Source organism: Saccostrea cucullata, unplaced genomic scaffold (assembly GCF_032062105.1).
Source record: "Saccostrea cucullata isolate Sc308-1 unplaced genomic scaffold, CSIRO_AGI_Scuc_v1 ctg2679, whole genome shotgun sequence".
Classification (NCBI taxonomy): domain Eukaryota; kingdom Metazoa; phylum Mollusca; class Bivalvia; order Ostreida; family Ostreidae; genus Saccostrea; species Saccostrea cuccullata.
In genome coordinates this window covers 5,639-21,245 of record NW_026926210.1, presented here as the reverse complement: position 1 = coordinate 21,245, position 15,607 = coordinate 5,639, and the positions used below count along the sequence as shown (strand labels likewise).

Genomic DNA, 15,607 nt, shown 5'->3' with positions numbered 1-15,607 from the left:
ATTTGTTTACATGCACCGTTGATCTTGTTTAAAATTCTAGAGTCAAGTAAACAACAACAATTATATAGGATTTATAAATACTGTATATTTATTGATTGAATTATCAGACTTAATACACTGGACTGAAGGTCCAAAGTTTGCAGAGCACTTTCTGAGCAGACGACTTGCGTTGATTTCTCTTTCGCAGTACTTGATCTATGTATATGTTTCTGTACATTTTCTGCCTGTATAACGTTTTCGGACCACACTTGTAAACTAATTGTGCTATCCTGCATAAATAGAGGACATTTATTATTATTATTGTTTATCCATGGTTCCACAAATCATTTGCCTAAACACTCCAAATAAATATTTTTTGAACCAGATCATTTCTTAACAGTTTTTCAGTAATGTTTTGGATTCCTAACACAATTTCTGGCACTGTAAAAGAATTTGTCTTTCTCTCCTTCTTTGCAGAAACATTTTTGTTGGACAAAATTCAACTGCTTTTCCGAAAGATTGACTATAAATAATGGTTTTTGTTGTAGTATCTTTGCCACTAAAAAAACTGAAAATAATTAATTGGCATCACAAAATTCACACAACCATTTGTTACACTATTCCCTAATTCTAACACATGATTTTGACCAATTATTGCAATTCGTTCTGAATAAGTAAGTGACGGAACAAGTGCGTGAAGAGTTGTAGGGTTGTTACAGACGGAGCGTCTGAAGGAGTCGGAATGGGTACAGAATGCCTTGTAGGTGTTGTAACTGAGGGAGCTGCTGAAGGAGTCGGGATGGGTGCTGGAATGGTAAGAGAACTTACTGAAGGAGTACTTGTTGCACTTGCCAATTTATGCCTAAAATGCATTAGAAGTTGACCTTGAATATTTTTCCCTTTGCCATTGCAATAAGTGCCCGAATATGAGTCCACAACATTGTGTAACAGTAACCTTACATGTATGTTTGTGCTGAGAATGTATTTTTTAAACTCAGCGCATTGATGGACTTTAATTCAGATGTTTAACAACTTTTGTTTGGTGACATCCCATTTCGGGGATTCTACCACTTATTTGGGTATTCTCCCCCTCTGTATCGGTATTCCATACAAAGCGGGTATTCTGGATAATCCTAGCACCGTCTGTAAAGTTCTTAAACAAGGCTGTAGAAGGGCACTGGTCCTCTTACTGCGGCAGCATTGTTAAGACGGTGATGCCAACCTTCTACGTCATTGTTCGTTCTGATGGCTGTCATGAATATTTTTACTCCAGTAGTCAATCCTAAACAATGCCGATGATCTTTGTCCTGTAGATACTGATCATGACTGGTACATGTACCGTACCTCTTGCAGCTCGTGCATCCAGTTGACGAAAGGTGTCTTGAATGTGCTGTTGGAAGATACGGCGATGCCAGAACTTGTCGCACAGAACTAGATTTGTCTACATCTTCTCATTGTAAGCTCTTTGAATGTTGTGCGTATTATTCATCCAACATTAAAATGATACATTATTGCAAACTGCTATTCAAAAAAATTATTCATAGATTCAATTCATCTAACATCAAAAGAATACATTATTGCAAATTGCTATTCAAAAATATAATTGATAGATTCAGTCAGTGTCAAAATTTTTATTATTAAATATTTTATCCTTCCTAATTTTTTTCTTTGTTTAAGAACAATTGTAGAATTTCTTGTCATTTAAGAATTATAAAAAAAAATTGCGTTAGCCTTATCTTCACACTTATGGTATGTACCTGTAGACCGTACGGTGAGATTCATGTTTGTTCAAATCCGAGGTCAACGTCCTGTTTATCCATGGGCCTGTACGTACCATCCATAGGAAATTTTCGTCGCATTTTTTCTCGGCAACTACTCATCGCAAATGCTTGAAATTTTAACATGCTCTTTGACAAGATATGAAATGTGATGAAATTCATTATATGTAATTAACGAAGATAAATGATGGTTTTTGTTGTAGTATCTTTGTCACTAAAAAAATGAACATAAAAATCATTTGCCTACATAACATTCACACAACCATTTGTTTCACTATTCCCCAATTCTAACACATGATTTTGACCTATTATTGCAATTCGTTCTGAATAAGTGGGAACAAGTGCGTGAATTGTAGGGATCTTACAAAGGGAGCTGCTGGAGTCGTGATGTACCGGTACAGGATGCCTTGTAGGGGAAGGAATTGAGGGAGCTGCTGAAGGAGTCGGGATGGGTGCTGGAATGGTAGGAGAACTTACTGAAGGAGCACTTGTTGCATTTGCCTTTTTATGCCTGAAGTGCATTAGAAGTTGACTCTAAATAGTTTTTCCCTTTGCCATTGCAACCAGTGCCCCAATATGAGTCCGCAACATTATGTAACATTACCCTTCTGTTTGTGCTGATAAGGTATTTTTTAAACTCAGCACATTGATGGAATTTAATTGCCAAAACTTTTTGCATTTTTTTTTATATCCCATTTCTATTTTACGGGTATTCAGTTCCTCTACGGGGGTATTCTGGATAATCCTAGCACCGTCTGCAAAGTTCTTGAACAAGGCTGTAGAAGGGCACTGGTCCTCTTACTGCGGTAGCTTTGTTAAGGCGGTTATGCCAACCTTCAACGTCATTGTTCGTTCTGATGGCTGTCATGAATATTTTTACTCCAGTAGTCAATCTTAAACACTGCCGATGAGCTTAGTCCTGTAGATACTGATCATGACTGGTACATGTACCATAGCTCTTGGAGCTCGTGCATCCAGTTGATGAAAGGTGTCTTAAATGTGCTCTGTTGGAAGATATGGCGATGGCAGATTCAGAGTTGTTTACATCTTTCATCTCATTGTAAGCACTTTGAAAGTTGTACGTATTATTCATCTAACATTAATATAATACATTATTGTAAATTGCCATTCAAAAGAATTATTCATAGATTTATTCAGTGTCAAAATTTTTATTATCAAATATTTAAGCCTTCCTAATTGTTTTTCTTTGTTTAAGAGCAATTGTAGAATTTCTCGTCATCATTTGAGATAAAAAAAAAATTGGATTAGCCTTTTCTACACATTTGTATTAAAAGTCCCTTTTTAAAAAAAACTGTGCAATGTGTGGGCCGAGGGTCAGGAGTTCATGTGTGGTAGGGGCACTTCTGATTATTGCTGAATGTTACTGATTAGTGAAATGTATTTATTCCCTACCCTGCCCGTGGTTATTAGTAACCTAACTTAGCAGTTGCTAAGTGTATACTTATGATGAGCAATGGTGCCTCTTTCAAAATTGTGAATGCCATAACATCCAGCTTAAAACATTAATTTAATCACTGGAAAGTTGTTTCATGATACTGAGGTGACCTAAAAGGCCGATAGGCCTCTTGTTATAACGAAATTTTCCCGTAGGTGTCAACATCGAAACTAGGTCATATACATTTGGCTTGTCGTGTTTAATCCCGACTTAACTTAATCAACTTGTATACGATATTAACATCATACTATAAAATTGTTCAGAGAATTCAAGTAGAGTAAAAAAAAGTATATTATTACATAGTTTTATTGCAATTTTGTAAGTCAGAGAGGTAAAAGATTATTCAGATAACGAGACTTACCTCCCCTGTAACTCTTGTGTCCTGTGTCTCTGAAGGGGCAGCCCATTCACACGGATTACCGATGTCGTAAACGTGAATCTTTCGACAATCGTAACTTTTCAACCATGTCCATAGCTTATTGTTTCTCTTGGAAAATGGCCGAGTAGTTTCGAATGCCTACAATGACAATTTTTCAAAATGTTTATAACATACGTTTTCGAGGCAAAAACTTCCGAAGAAGCCCTCCGTATATACCTCACCTGGGGTGCCAGGAGCTCCCTGAATTGGAAAATTATTTCATGATGAATTATTGAATATTTCATTATGATAAACATTTCAAGTAATCAGATATTACAGATGTATATCGTAAATCATTATAACATTTGAAAAGTTGGTGAAATCAAATACATGTGTACAAAGAAAAAGATTGGATAATGTTGTAACGTAGCACAATTGGGAAAAAATTAAATGAGAAAAAATATAATACATGTATATAAGAGAATAATAATAACTGCACATTTTAAGACACATGAACTTTATTTTTCAAAGGTGATTATCTCACCCGACAGGTGAGATTTACCTGTAACAAAGGTAGATTTGAATTCTGCAAGTGATGGTCTACCACTTGGTGTACATGGTTTTTCTTTGAAATGAGAGTTTAGCGGGCGCTAAAATGCCATTTTTGAAGTGGCATAATTATCCGGCACAGTGTTTATACTTAAAGCTCTCGAACAAAGCTGTTGAAAGAAACACAACGAGTAGAATCAGAGCGGAGGTGACCCAAGGTCATATGGGGAAGTTCAAGGTCACTGGAGGAAAAAAATAATAATTCGTGTCCGGTCCATATCTTTCTTCTGGATAAACTTGGTAGGTTCTAATTTCACACAAAGATTGCTCATGTCTTAAGGGTTTGTCTTGATCTTGACTCAAGGTCATTTGGGAAAGTTCAAGGTCATTGGAAGAGAAATTTCACAATTCGTGTCCGGTCCACATCTTTTTTATGGATAAACTGATAGGTTCTAATTTCACACAAAGACTGCTCATGACCTATGGGTGTTTCATGACCTTGACCCAAGGTCAAATGGGGAAGGTCAAGGTCATTGGAAGAAAATTTTTATAATTCGTGTCTGATCCATATCTTTCTCTATTATGGAAAAACTTGAATCTACTCTTCACACAAACATTGCTCATGACCTGAGGGTTTTGTCATGACTTTGAACCAAGATCATTTATGCAAGTTCAAGGTCACTGACAGGAAAAGTTCATAATTCGTGTCTGGTCCGTATATTTAGTCTATTTTTTTTTTATTAGGCTGCACCTTCGTTTCAATTATAAAAAAAATATAATAAGCAATTACATTTGCACTAAAAATGTTTAAGCATTTCTCTCTTCTCTTAGATTCTTAAAATATTCATGATTTAGCACTTCTGTAAAACCCAGCTGGGGGTATTCTGTCCGATTTGGACAGTTCTAGTTAAACCCAGGTTTTCCAATCGAAGTAGGTCTAAAAGATTTTAAAAATATGCCACAAATTTTACACCATTTTTTAAACTCCCCCTTTGAACTGTTGGACTCGGTTTGCCCAACTTCGTATTGAATTCCCGCCTTATTTTACTGAAATGTTGACTCGGATCAAGTCTTGCTTTTTCTTTTGACAAGATCTACTCCAACCGAGTTAGTAAACTGCACACCTGTTCCGCAAGCTGTTTTGAAATTAAGGGTACTATCAAACCATCGTTCAAATAAAATAAAAACTCTCAGGATCGAGGTTATGCTGACGTAACTTCCATGTTGATATCAGCCAGGTTTCCTCCAACGGTCTTGTGTTAATCCGAGTACTAGTATTTAGATCTGATATTATCTGTGCAGACGAAAGAGCTGACTGACATTGGGATTGATGTGTCGTTCTTTTTTGATGTTGTCTTTTTACCTCTAGGAAAGTCCGATACCTTAAGTATCAGGGTTAGTCTTTTCCTTTTTCTTTGGACTGTATTCCTTTTCTTGTTCCTTGCTTTCTTTCGTCTTATCTGTTTCAACTTTCCACTCTCATCCTATTCCTCTCGGAAACAATTTTCAATGGAAATGACAGCAATTTTCTTCATTGCAGACTGGAATTTCCTTGTTTGCAGAATTGGCAAACTTAAGTGATTGTTCATCATCTGCAAAAAAATTATCAAAAATGAATTTGCTGACATCTTGTATCCTTCGCATATAGTCATATGCATTAAACTTGTAAATTGCATAAATTAAACATTTAGTAAATAAATTTCTTTTCTTGATTCGTATTTACCTGCCATGTTGAACTTTTAATCGTATTAATTTTGTAGATTATAATTATCGGTTGTTGTTTCAGTTTGCTACACCGTCAAACTATCGTTGAATGAAGTCTGTAGGACTATAGTCATTTTGACGATAAGAACTACGCACCCTAACTATCAATTCTTGCCTACATTTTACAACGTTTTAATTCAAAGTTAATGGCAATTTGGCTGTAAAATCTTTTTTTCAAACGAAGAACAGTTCAATGATAATTGATTAATTATTTTAATACTAGTGCTAAATAGTAAATTATCCATAAATCCAGCTCTTGCAATAATGGGGCAGACTAATCTTTCACTTAATTCGGACTTTCACTTTTGATTTACTCTGGATAAAGCAGGACTTTACATTGTTTTCCAGAACTGCTGAGAGCATGTCCAGAAAAAAGTCTTGCAATTTCCCTCAAAATCTTGATAATAGTGAAGTCGGATTATGCAGAAGATAAGTGTATGTACAGAGTGAAAGCCTCGCACTTATATGAAACAAATGCTATCTTGCCAAAATTGCTTCATAATTCAAGATAAGACAAAACTATTCGGAAAGTTAATGTTTCAGACTCGAAACACTTCTTACAAAACAAGAATCATTACTTTCAATGAGCCTGCAATATCATGTTAATGCGCAAAAAACGCATTGATGGAGGAAGCTCATTAATTGCCAAGAACACTGGCCTTAAATTTATTCCTGATCACTGATTCCGCCAGTATTGAAAATTAATGACAAATTATTTTCACTATCTAATAAATTTCTTTTGCTCTGTTGGTCTTTACATATAACTGCATTTAAAATGTCTTCGTCTTCTCTTTCAAGCAGGTCCTTTATTTGACTTATCGATACACTTGTGAAGAAACTTTTTTCTGCTTTTATAACACCGCTTGAAAACGTTTTATGTTATTACATGAAGGCCCTCTAAAAAAAATTTAACACATTTGGAACCACCACTTGCCGGCGGAGAGCAGCAAATGGCACCAAAGGCTATAAATGAGTCTTTTGGTACATATTAAAAATTCCAGAAATTATTCATTTATTTATTCAGTCTTACAAATTACAATTACAGAAAGTATAAAAAAAATGTTGTAAAAAGTGAAAAGAACGGCATCTTACCCCCCAAACATAATTGATTTTATATATAAAAAATTTTTTTAAAAAGTAAAATTTTGTTTTTCTAGCATATTTTTTTTAGAAAAGTAATAACTTTTCATATAGAATCATTGTAAAAACTGAAAATATCATGATATTATCGTTATATTGTGGGAGAAAATTGTGATATATCGCGATACGAAATCTTTGGCGATACCCATCTATAGATTTAACACTTATCAATAAAGGGAGAGAAAAATAACTGTACTAGTAATAAAAACTTCCGATATTTTATCAATAATTTTTCTTAATGTGTGATTTTTTTGGCTACATTTAAGCAGTTCCTTCTCTTCCATTAATAATTCGTGCACACTAATCTCGATCGCGGGCAAAATTATATTTATTAACTGGAACTTTGGATTTTAGTTGCCAGGTATTGGCATTTAAGATATTTATGTTAAAAGATCACGAAGTTCAACTTTAATACAATTTAATTAAATTTCTTAAGTCAATGTTATGATTGTTAAACCCCCCGCTTGAAAAGTGGGAGGGTATATAGTAATCGGGATTTCGTCCGTCCGTCCGTCCGTCTGTTACGCTTTATCTCTTATCCGCAACTCCTCTTATACTACTGAGTGAAATTTAATGAAACTTTCACAGAATCTTTATTACATATTGCCATTGTGCACCTCCTATTTTACTTTTTTATTCGACACGTATTTTAGGTTTCCCATAGCAAAACATGCACATTGCTAATATATGTTTACCTATGACGTCACGTATAGAAGCTTCTGGATAACATTTGATAGGACGAGTTATTCCTCTTTACACATTACCGTAAAACAATATATAGCAACACATGGACATTATGGGAGGCGGGGATATCATTTAGTGAGCTCATTGCTCACAGTACCTCTAGTTAAAATAGGCACGCTATGAGAAAGGAAAAATAGGTTCAATTGTTACCTGCCAATTTAGTAAAAATTCAATTATATTCAAGTTTGATTCCCTTTACTTTTTTGCAATTTAAAAAAAAATTGTACCTACATATTTAGTAAATTGAATTAACTGGTCAACCATTAAATAACAATATACAAATAAATCATTCAAATTGCATTATATGTACAGTTTCCATTTGGGGAGGATTGAATTCTCCAACAGGAGGGGGGGGGGGGTGAAATCCTTATATCTGTTCAGATTTTAAAAAGTATTAAATTAATACAAAAATCTTCCAATAAAATAAATAAGACTAAAATAAAAAATTTTCAAAATATCAGTCCGCATTACAGATTTATGTACATAACTTTTATCGATGTCCACCAGCTTTGGAACAACCCAAATGTTTGATAACTGGCGAGAAAAATCTGGGATGTTATACAAGTTGATTCTTTTAATTCATCCCAAGATTTCGACAAAGCCATTGTCTTCAAACTTTTCTCTTCCCATATTGACTGTGCAATTACATGCAGGTATGAAATACAAAGTAAACAACTTATGGGAACCAAATTCCCTTCTCCTTTCTTTTTAATTTAAGACACAACCAAGTTTCCTTTTTGTTAAGTCTGGATTTCAAGGGCCTGAGGGGAAAAATAGGGGAGAGAACATAACAGTGGATTTTTAACATCCACGAAGCATAGTAAAAGTGTAATAATACAAAAATAATACAATTACTCTTAATCTTAATTAACAAAATATCTTAAAATGATCAACATGTGTTATGCTTGAATTATCTGAATTACGCCGATATACTTATACAAAGAAAGTAATTCTTACATCTTCAAGGAATATATTGGTGATTTTCTTCCTTAAAGAATCGGTGTAACTGGGATGCTCATCAGGCACGTAGTCATAAGCAGAAACATCACTGCGCTCTTCTGGAACTGGTTCATCAGTATTGATCTCTGGCACTGGTTTGGTAGAAATACTGGGCTCGTAAGCATCATACTGCAATTATTTGTACATGTTATTTACTGATTGAGTTGAAGTATACAGGCATTCTCTCTTTGGCTCACTTAAGCTGAAAGCTCTAGTGAGCTTTTCTGATCACATTTGGTCTGCTGTGCAGATGTTTAAATTGTTTACATTTTCCCACAGAACACAAATTATTAAAAAATGTTGAAACTTATGTTTACCCTCCATGAGACAGTATAAATTCTAAGCATGACCCCTGGGATAAAATGGGCTACAGTGACCTCGATCTGCTGTACCTTCCATGTGACCTTAATCTTTGTTCCGATCTGTTTCATCCTGCAGGAGATATTGACCCTTGATGACCTATGTTGGACCATGCAGCTGCAGATGACCTTGATCTCTGGCCAGATCTTTTGGATTTTGCTGGTGATCTTGATCTTTGTTCAGATGTGTTTGACCTTGATGGTGAAACTGCTCTTTGATTGGATCTGTGATCTTCGATTAACTCCGTCAGATCAATCCAAGAAGAAGGGATGGCCAATTCTTCTTCCTGGTGTCCTTCTTTCCAAACCGCCCTCGACCATTTTTATGGCGTCGGGCTTGCCCGATCGTCATCTAGCGATCAGTCAGGTCTACGCGACCGCACGTGTCAGTGGATGCATCCGCGATAGAAAATAGCAACAGCTGTAAACCGATTTCTTTTAAAACGTTCACACTGAATAATAGCTTGAATATAAAATTAAATCAATTGTATCTTCAATTAATACTACTACAAAACAACGATATTATGTTTAATTTTTACGCAAGAAAAACGTTATGGTTGTTGCGGATGAATTTCTACAGAGAGGGTGCATCGAATGACATGAATCACATTCTGGGACCGATTACTGTAATACAAAGAATCTTAAATACGGTAAAATAATTACAAAATAAACACGAACACAACAAGACTATAAAGATTGAATTTCTTAATCTTAGCTTTACTTTTACGATCTTCAATCCAATTTTATCCGAACAACCGACGATATTGACCAGTAATGCCAGTATTACTGTATTTATCCATTTCCTCCATTTGTTTACCGCGCCCTATCGTAAGTCGATCGTACTTGTAACATTAGAGTCATGGTTGTAGTTAAGATGCAATCACTGTACAAAAGAACAACGCTCTGACAATGGCAATTAATTAAAATAATTTATGAAACCCTTCATATGTCTTCGATTGACTGAAAAGAAATTAGATTGATACAGAGGATGGACATTTCTGACGATGTCTGGACTGAGTTGCTCAAAACACTGGTTAAATTTGTCCAGTGGATAAGTTAGCCATTGGTTAAATTCAATATCTACTGGGTAACTAACCACTGGTCAAATATTTGTTGCTCAAAATAAAATTAGCCTCTGGTTAGCTAACCACTGGTCAAGTGATTTAACCAGTGGTTAGTATCCCACAATGCATTACATTTGTCCGTCTGTCACCACAAAAAAAACATGGCTTCCAACAGTGTCAACAAAAAAAGAAGTGAGAATTTTTCAGCTGATGAAACTTTATTTTTGGTGGAACAGGTGGAAAAACATATTGAGCTTATAAAATCGAAACATACAAACCAAGTAACAAATGTCAAAAAGGCTGCTGCCTGGCGTGAGATTACGGAAGCGGTAAATTCAAGGGGTGGGATTGTGAGAACAGTCGATCAAATCAAGGAGAAGTATAGAAAGGCTTGTTCCAAAGCGAAGTGGGAAATCGTCAGCCAGAAAACACATCGTATGAAGACGGGTGGTGGTCCGGCTCCATCCCCAGTTGATGCCATATCACAGAAAATTCTGGACGTGTTCCAAGACGCCCCAAATTTCGTTGGCATTGAAGGAGGGGTCGAAGTTGGAGGGCTTGTTTTTGAAGGTACTTTTCATCTTTCTGAAATTAAATTCAAATAAAACAATAAGCAGGTCTACACAATGTTTACATTCCACAACGAGGAAATTCGAAATACCACAGCCCGTCTGCGCACACTGAAAATTCCACAGAATTTATTCTTTCTCATTGATACAATTTAGTAGGAGTTAAAAGAATAAGTTTTACCTCATGTTCTCGTGTTTGAGCTTAGTGCATTCCTGTCAAAACATCCATTACATTTATACATCTCTCGCAGACGTTCTGAGTCAGACGCGGTTTTTTTTTCACAAACTGCAAGGTGAAGGCCAATTAATGTGTGCATAACCACTTCGCCCATGTAGTGTTTCGGTCCAAACAAAAAAAAAAAAAGATTAGTACACAATGCAAAGCTTTTTATATTTTTTGGTTTAATGCATGTGCTTTTTTTTTCTTAAAAGAAATTCTTTTATTTATTAGGAGCTTTTTGGATCTATATTAAAGCATATTTCTACAAAAAATAATTTTTTTTGTACAGAGGTGCCATTGCCAGCAACAACTTCAAGTACACATGAGGATGCTGATTGTTCAAGTAACTATTATTTTTATGCATATTACAATAAATACATAACAAAATATTTAAATTTGTAAGACTTTTATGTACTCAAATTATTTTTCATTCAATCAATAATTTTTTAAATAATAAATGTTAATCAAATCATCATCAACTGACATCATCAAAATATGTATTTCCATCATACAATGTTGGTGTGAGTACATTTTATATTAAAATACATGTACTTTATGACTTTTAATCAAAATGATTTTGAAAATTATTTAAAAAAAAAGAAGAAATTTGTTCACGAACTAAACAGTATTAAAAATTATGTTATTTCTTTTATTGTATCAACTGATAATTTAAAATTAATTATTAATAATTATGATGCACGAATAAATAAATTACACATATATAAATGTTGGTCCATATATCCACAGGTGCATGTCAATAAAAATGATTTAAATTACTATACAGATCCTGTTGGAGATGAAGCCCTAGTAACTGCAGCAAACAACTTGGAGAGTATGCATTTTAAATAATGATTAGTTACCATTAATATGAATTATAAGATGAAATAAATTCATGGACTTTGAATGGAAAAAAAAATATTCTGTACCATATGATAACAAAAATATTAACCTTTATTGTACACCTCTAAATTTTTTTTACAGAGGAAGCAACACAGACAATTGTAGAACTCCCTGATAATTTGACAGGTAAGCTTTCATTTGATTTATAAAAAAACATAGTAGGTATAATTCATTTTACAGAGCATCATTTATGCATGTATCATGTAACTTTTGAATGTATAATATTTGCCAGAATAAATAAACATAACCCAAGTTAACAAACATTTGCAAAATTAATGTTTAAAAATTGTAAACTAAATGTGTACAATGGCTCTATATCCATTTATGCATACATGTATAATTGTATTAAAGAAGTTTTAGCTCTATTTTTTTTAACTTTAAAACACATAATGTTTACCAGGAACAAGTGTCACATATGACCTGATGATATCAGAATCTGGGGCTAAGATTAAGAAAAAAGATGAAAAAGGTAAATTTAATATGCTTGAATTTTTAACACAATGTAATCAATAATCCTTGCAATGTTCAAACACACACACACACACCCTCACACACACACAGAGAGAGAGAGAGAGAGAGAGAGAGAGAGAGCATTCATGATTAAAAATCCTAGAATTATAACTATGAAAAAGATATTTATACCTCAGAACACTGAAAATTTTTCTTTTGAAATTTTGTGCAGAGAAAGGAAGAAAGAGGAAAAATGAAGAAAGTGTTGCTGAGCTGCAAAGACTGGTTCTGAAAGAAGATTTGCGAAGAATTCGAGAAGAAACAGAGCTGATCATACTACAGAAGGAAAAGGTTGCATTGGAGATTCTGAAACTTAAATTAGAAACATCATCTTTGCAAACTGAAAATGAAATGTAAATTAAAAGTAGTTATTGACAATGAATTGTCTGATGTTGTTATTCATGGGCTGGGCAGCTACTTCATCTAAGACATCAGCCTCATCTCTTTGGTCCTGAGTGTCATCACAGCCAGCATCATTGATTGTCTCTCTCCTGTCCTGAGCAATATTGTGTAAAACAGCACACGCCACAATTATTTTTGCTGCACGTTCTGGTTTACACTAAATTGAAAAGTTCAAAATTATATACTTTAATAATGTGAAGAGTTTCAGAAACATCTGTTATAATATGACTCAATTAAGACTGCATGCTTCTTCTTACATCGAATCACAAAAAATACATTGTATTTATGAATTGCAAATTTATTTTAAAAGTCTGCATATGAATTTGTAAATTATTTAAAATTACCTTGATTTCTCCATGCAAAGCCAAGAAGCGCCTTTTAAGCCATCCAAAACTTCGCTCAATAACTGTTCTAGTTTGTGCATGGGAATTATTATATCGCATCTGAGCCCTTGAATTGGAAAAGAGAATGTGTAATTAATTAACATTTACATTTAATTTTTGCCTCCCCCCCTCATATCATATTATTTGTTACACAAAAGCATTTAAAGTAAAAAAAAAAATTAAGGTATACCAATTAATGATTATAAAAGTATTTTTAAATGATAGAAAAATATACCCAAGTATTTAGTTCAATTTTACATGGATTCAGACTTTTGGTGGGCTTAAATTTAATAATTGCTTCATGTCTTAGGTTATAACTTTTCATCATTCATTTGAATATACATGCGCGGATCTAGAGTGGGATCGGGGGGGGGGGGGGGGGGGGTTCAGGACCCTACAAGATAAAAAAATGTATATACTAAAGGAAGAGAAAAGTTACATCGGACCCCCCTTGGAAAATGCGGCCCCCCCCCCCCCCCCTGGTTATCGTGAATATGTTTGAAATGAGTATGAAAAGTTAAAAATTTGAGGCAATAGCCCCCCCCCCACACACACTCACACACGAAATAGGTTTTTCACTTTTGGGCGAGTTAAGGTTTTTTTTTGGGGGGGGGGGATTTTTGGGAATTTTTTGTAACTGGATTTTTTTTTTGACTAGGGTGGGCCCCCCTGGAAAAAAATTCTGGATCCGCACCTGATATATCTATCCTTAGACATATATTCTTAAATTTATTTATTTGCTAAATTTACTAGCTCTAAAATAATAATGAGAACTTTATTGTGTTTTTATAATTTTTATTTTTAAAAAATCTATTATGTACCCTTTTCAGAGCTCTCTAGTATGGGAAGGTATTTAATTACTCAAAATTCTGTAAACATCATTTTCATGATGGGTGGAAACTGTAAACCATGTAAAATGTGTTATAAGTAGTTTGAAAATGTGTTCTTACTCTGATGTTGGACGTAGAAAAGGAGTCACAAGATATCTGCTACAAGCATAGCCACTGTCTCCAAGTAAAACACCGTCAATATCCAAGTCCCTGTGATGTGCTTCAAGGTAGGCCCCGATATTAGATTCTCGGAATATGAATGAATCGTGATTGGAGCCAGGCCATTTGGCAACAATGTTAGTGAATTTGCCTATAGGAGATTTTATTTTCAATATGTAAGGCATAAATTAAAGGGAAAGGAAAAATATAAATCGGACCCCTCACTCAAATTAACAACTTGATATGAAAACCACTGAAATCCGAATGTAGTCGAGTACAAACTTTAACTTATAAAATTAATTGAAACATCCTTTGGCATGCACTCTTTAATTGGTTTGGCAATATTGATGTTTGTGATCTACTGTAACATTCAAAGGACTATTTGTTTTTCTTTAAAGAATACTTGCCTTCATGATTGCATATAGCCTGGGTGTTGGTCGAGTGATACCCTTTACGGTTGACATAAGCAGCAGGTTCATGGTCAGATGGAGCAATAATTCTCACATGTGTGCCGTCCACAGCACCCACTACAGCAGGAAATCCAGCAATTGAATAAAAACCTTTCTTAATTATCACCTTCTCATTTGGGGATGGCCACTTAATAAACTGTGATGATATGTTCACTAGCGCCTGTGATACATCTCGAACACTTCTGGATACACTTGATTTATGAAAACCAAGTGTATCTCCTATGGTTTCCATATTATCCCCTGTAGCGTAATAACGCAGAGCCATTTCTACCTGACTGAGGGCTGAAAGGGAGTATGACCTCATGGTTGGGCGACATAACTCTGGTTCAATCAAGTCTGTTATGTACTGGACTGATTCGCGTGAAAACCTGTACCTTTGTTTATACTCAGATGCATCAAAATCATGATGAAAATGTCTAAAAACCCTCTGTTTCCTCTGTCGTCTGCCATAATTAACATCGAACAACAATCTAGAAGCCATGTTTATCCACTGGTTAAGAGACTTAACCCACCTCTGTGGAATGGCTAACTTTAGCCGATATTTAACCACTGGATAGCAAAGTTAACCAGTGGACAAATTTTGAGCAACAGAATTTAACCAATGGTTAAAAGTTAACCGCTGGATAAGAGATTTAACCAGTGGTTAACCTTAACCAGAGTTTTGAGCAACTCAATCCTGGTCAATTCGAACCCTGATTCATTCGGACCAGGACACAAGGCTATCAGACTCCATACTGTATTTGTGTTAAGACTTTTTTTTTTTTTTTTTTTTTTTTTAAATTTTATTAGTTTGTTACCGGAGTCACTCACTTGACCTATCTGCAGATCTTTTGAAATTGTTTTTCTTGTTCGACGCCATTGAAACCTTTCAGGCTTTTGATTTTTTACCCTACCATTTATAAACACATAAAAAAGTAATTTAAACTAGGGCTAATTGTAACGGGAACCGTTACAGATGTTCCCCAAACGCTCCC

At 34.7% G+C, this 15,607-nt stretch overlaps 2 protein-coding genes and 1 long non-coding RNA gene across 3 annotated transcripts; 1 reads left to right on the top strand and 2 right to left on the bottom strand.

Annotated features, from left to right (window-relative positions):
* Nucleotides 1–10,389: 10,389 nt before the first annotated feature.
* Nucleotides 10,390–11,043, bottom strand: LOC134271093 (uncharacterized). Its single transcript, XR_009992956.1, has 2 exons — nucleotides 10,941–11,043; nucleotides 10,390–10,775 (listed from the first exon to the last, which is right to left on the bottom strand). It is a non-coding gene; the product is annotated as an uncharacterized LOC134271093 (long non-coding RNA).
* Nucleotides 11,044–11,301: 258 nt separating this feature from the next.
* LOC134271102 (uncharacterized) lies at nucleotides 11,302–13,212 on the top strand. Its single transcript, XM_062753356.1, has 5 exons — nucleotides 11,302–11,322; nucleotides 11,727–11,811; nucleotides 11,961–12,005; nucleotides 12,280–12,348; nucleotides 12,562–13,212. Exons 1-5 carry the CDS (start codon nucleotides 11,302–11,304, stop codon nucleotides 12,744–12,746), a joined length of 405 nt encoding a protein of 134 aa, XP_062609340.1. The 3' UTR covers nucleotides 12,747–13,212.
* On the bottom strand, nucleotides 12,748–14,865 carry LOC134271092 (putative nuclease HARBI1). The gene is made up of 4 exons (XM_062753347.1): nucleotides 14,571–14,865; nucleotides 14,125–14,314; nucleotides 13,136–13,241; nucleotides 12,748–12,948 (listed from the first exon to the last, which is right to left on the bottom strand). Exons 1-4 carry the CDS (start codon nucleotides 14,863–14,865, stop codon nucleotides 12,748–12,750), a joined length of 792 nt encoding a protein of 263 aa, XP_062609331.1.
* Nucleotides 14,866–15,607: the final 742 nt, after the last annotated feature.

Bases quoted from the DNA above. Each gene is read 5' to 3' on its own strand.
- LOC134271102 (XM_062753356.1), top strand. From the start codon at position 11,302: ATGAGGATGCTGATTGTTCAA. The intron at 11,323-11,726 runs GTAACTATTATT...ATATATCCACAG, and splicing joins TGAGGATGCTGATTGTTCAA to GTGCATGTCAATAAAAATGA. The intron at 12,006-12,279 runs GTAAGCTTTCAT...AATGTTTACCAG, and splicing joins ACTCCCTGATAATTTGACAG to GAACAAGTGTCACATATGAC.
- LOC134271092 (XM_062753347.1), bottom strand. From the start codon at position 14,865: ATGGAAACCATAGGAGATACACTTGGTTTTCATAAATCAAGTGTATCC. The intron at 13,242-14,124 runs GTAAGAACACAT...TTCCAATTCAAG, and splicing joins TTTCTACGTCCAACATCAGA to GGCTCAGATGCGATATAATA. The intron at 12,949-13,135 runs GTAATTTTAAAT...TTTTCAATTTAG, and splicing joins CTTTGCATGGAGAAATCAAG to TGTAAACCAGAACGTGCAGC.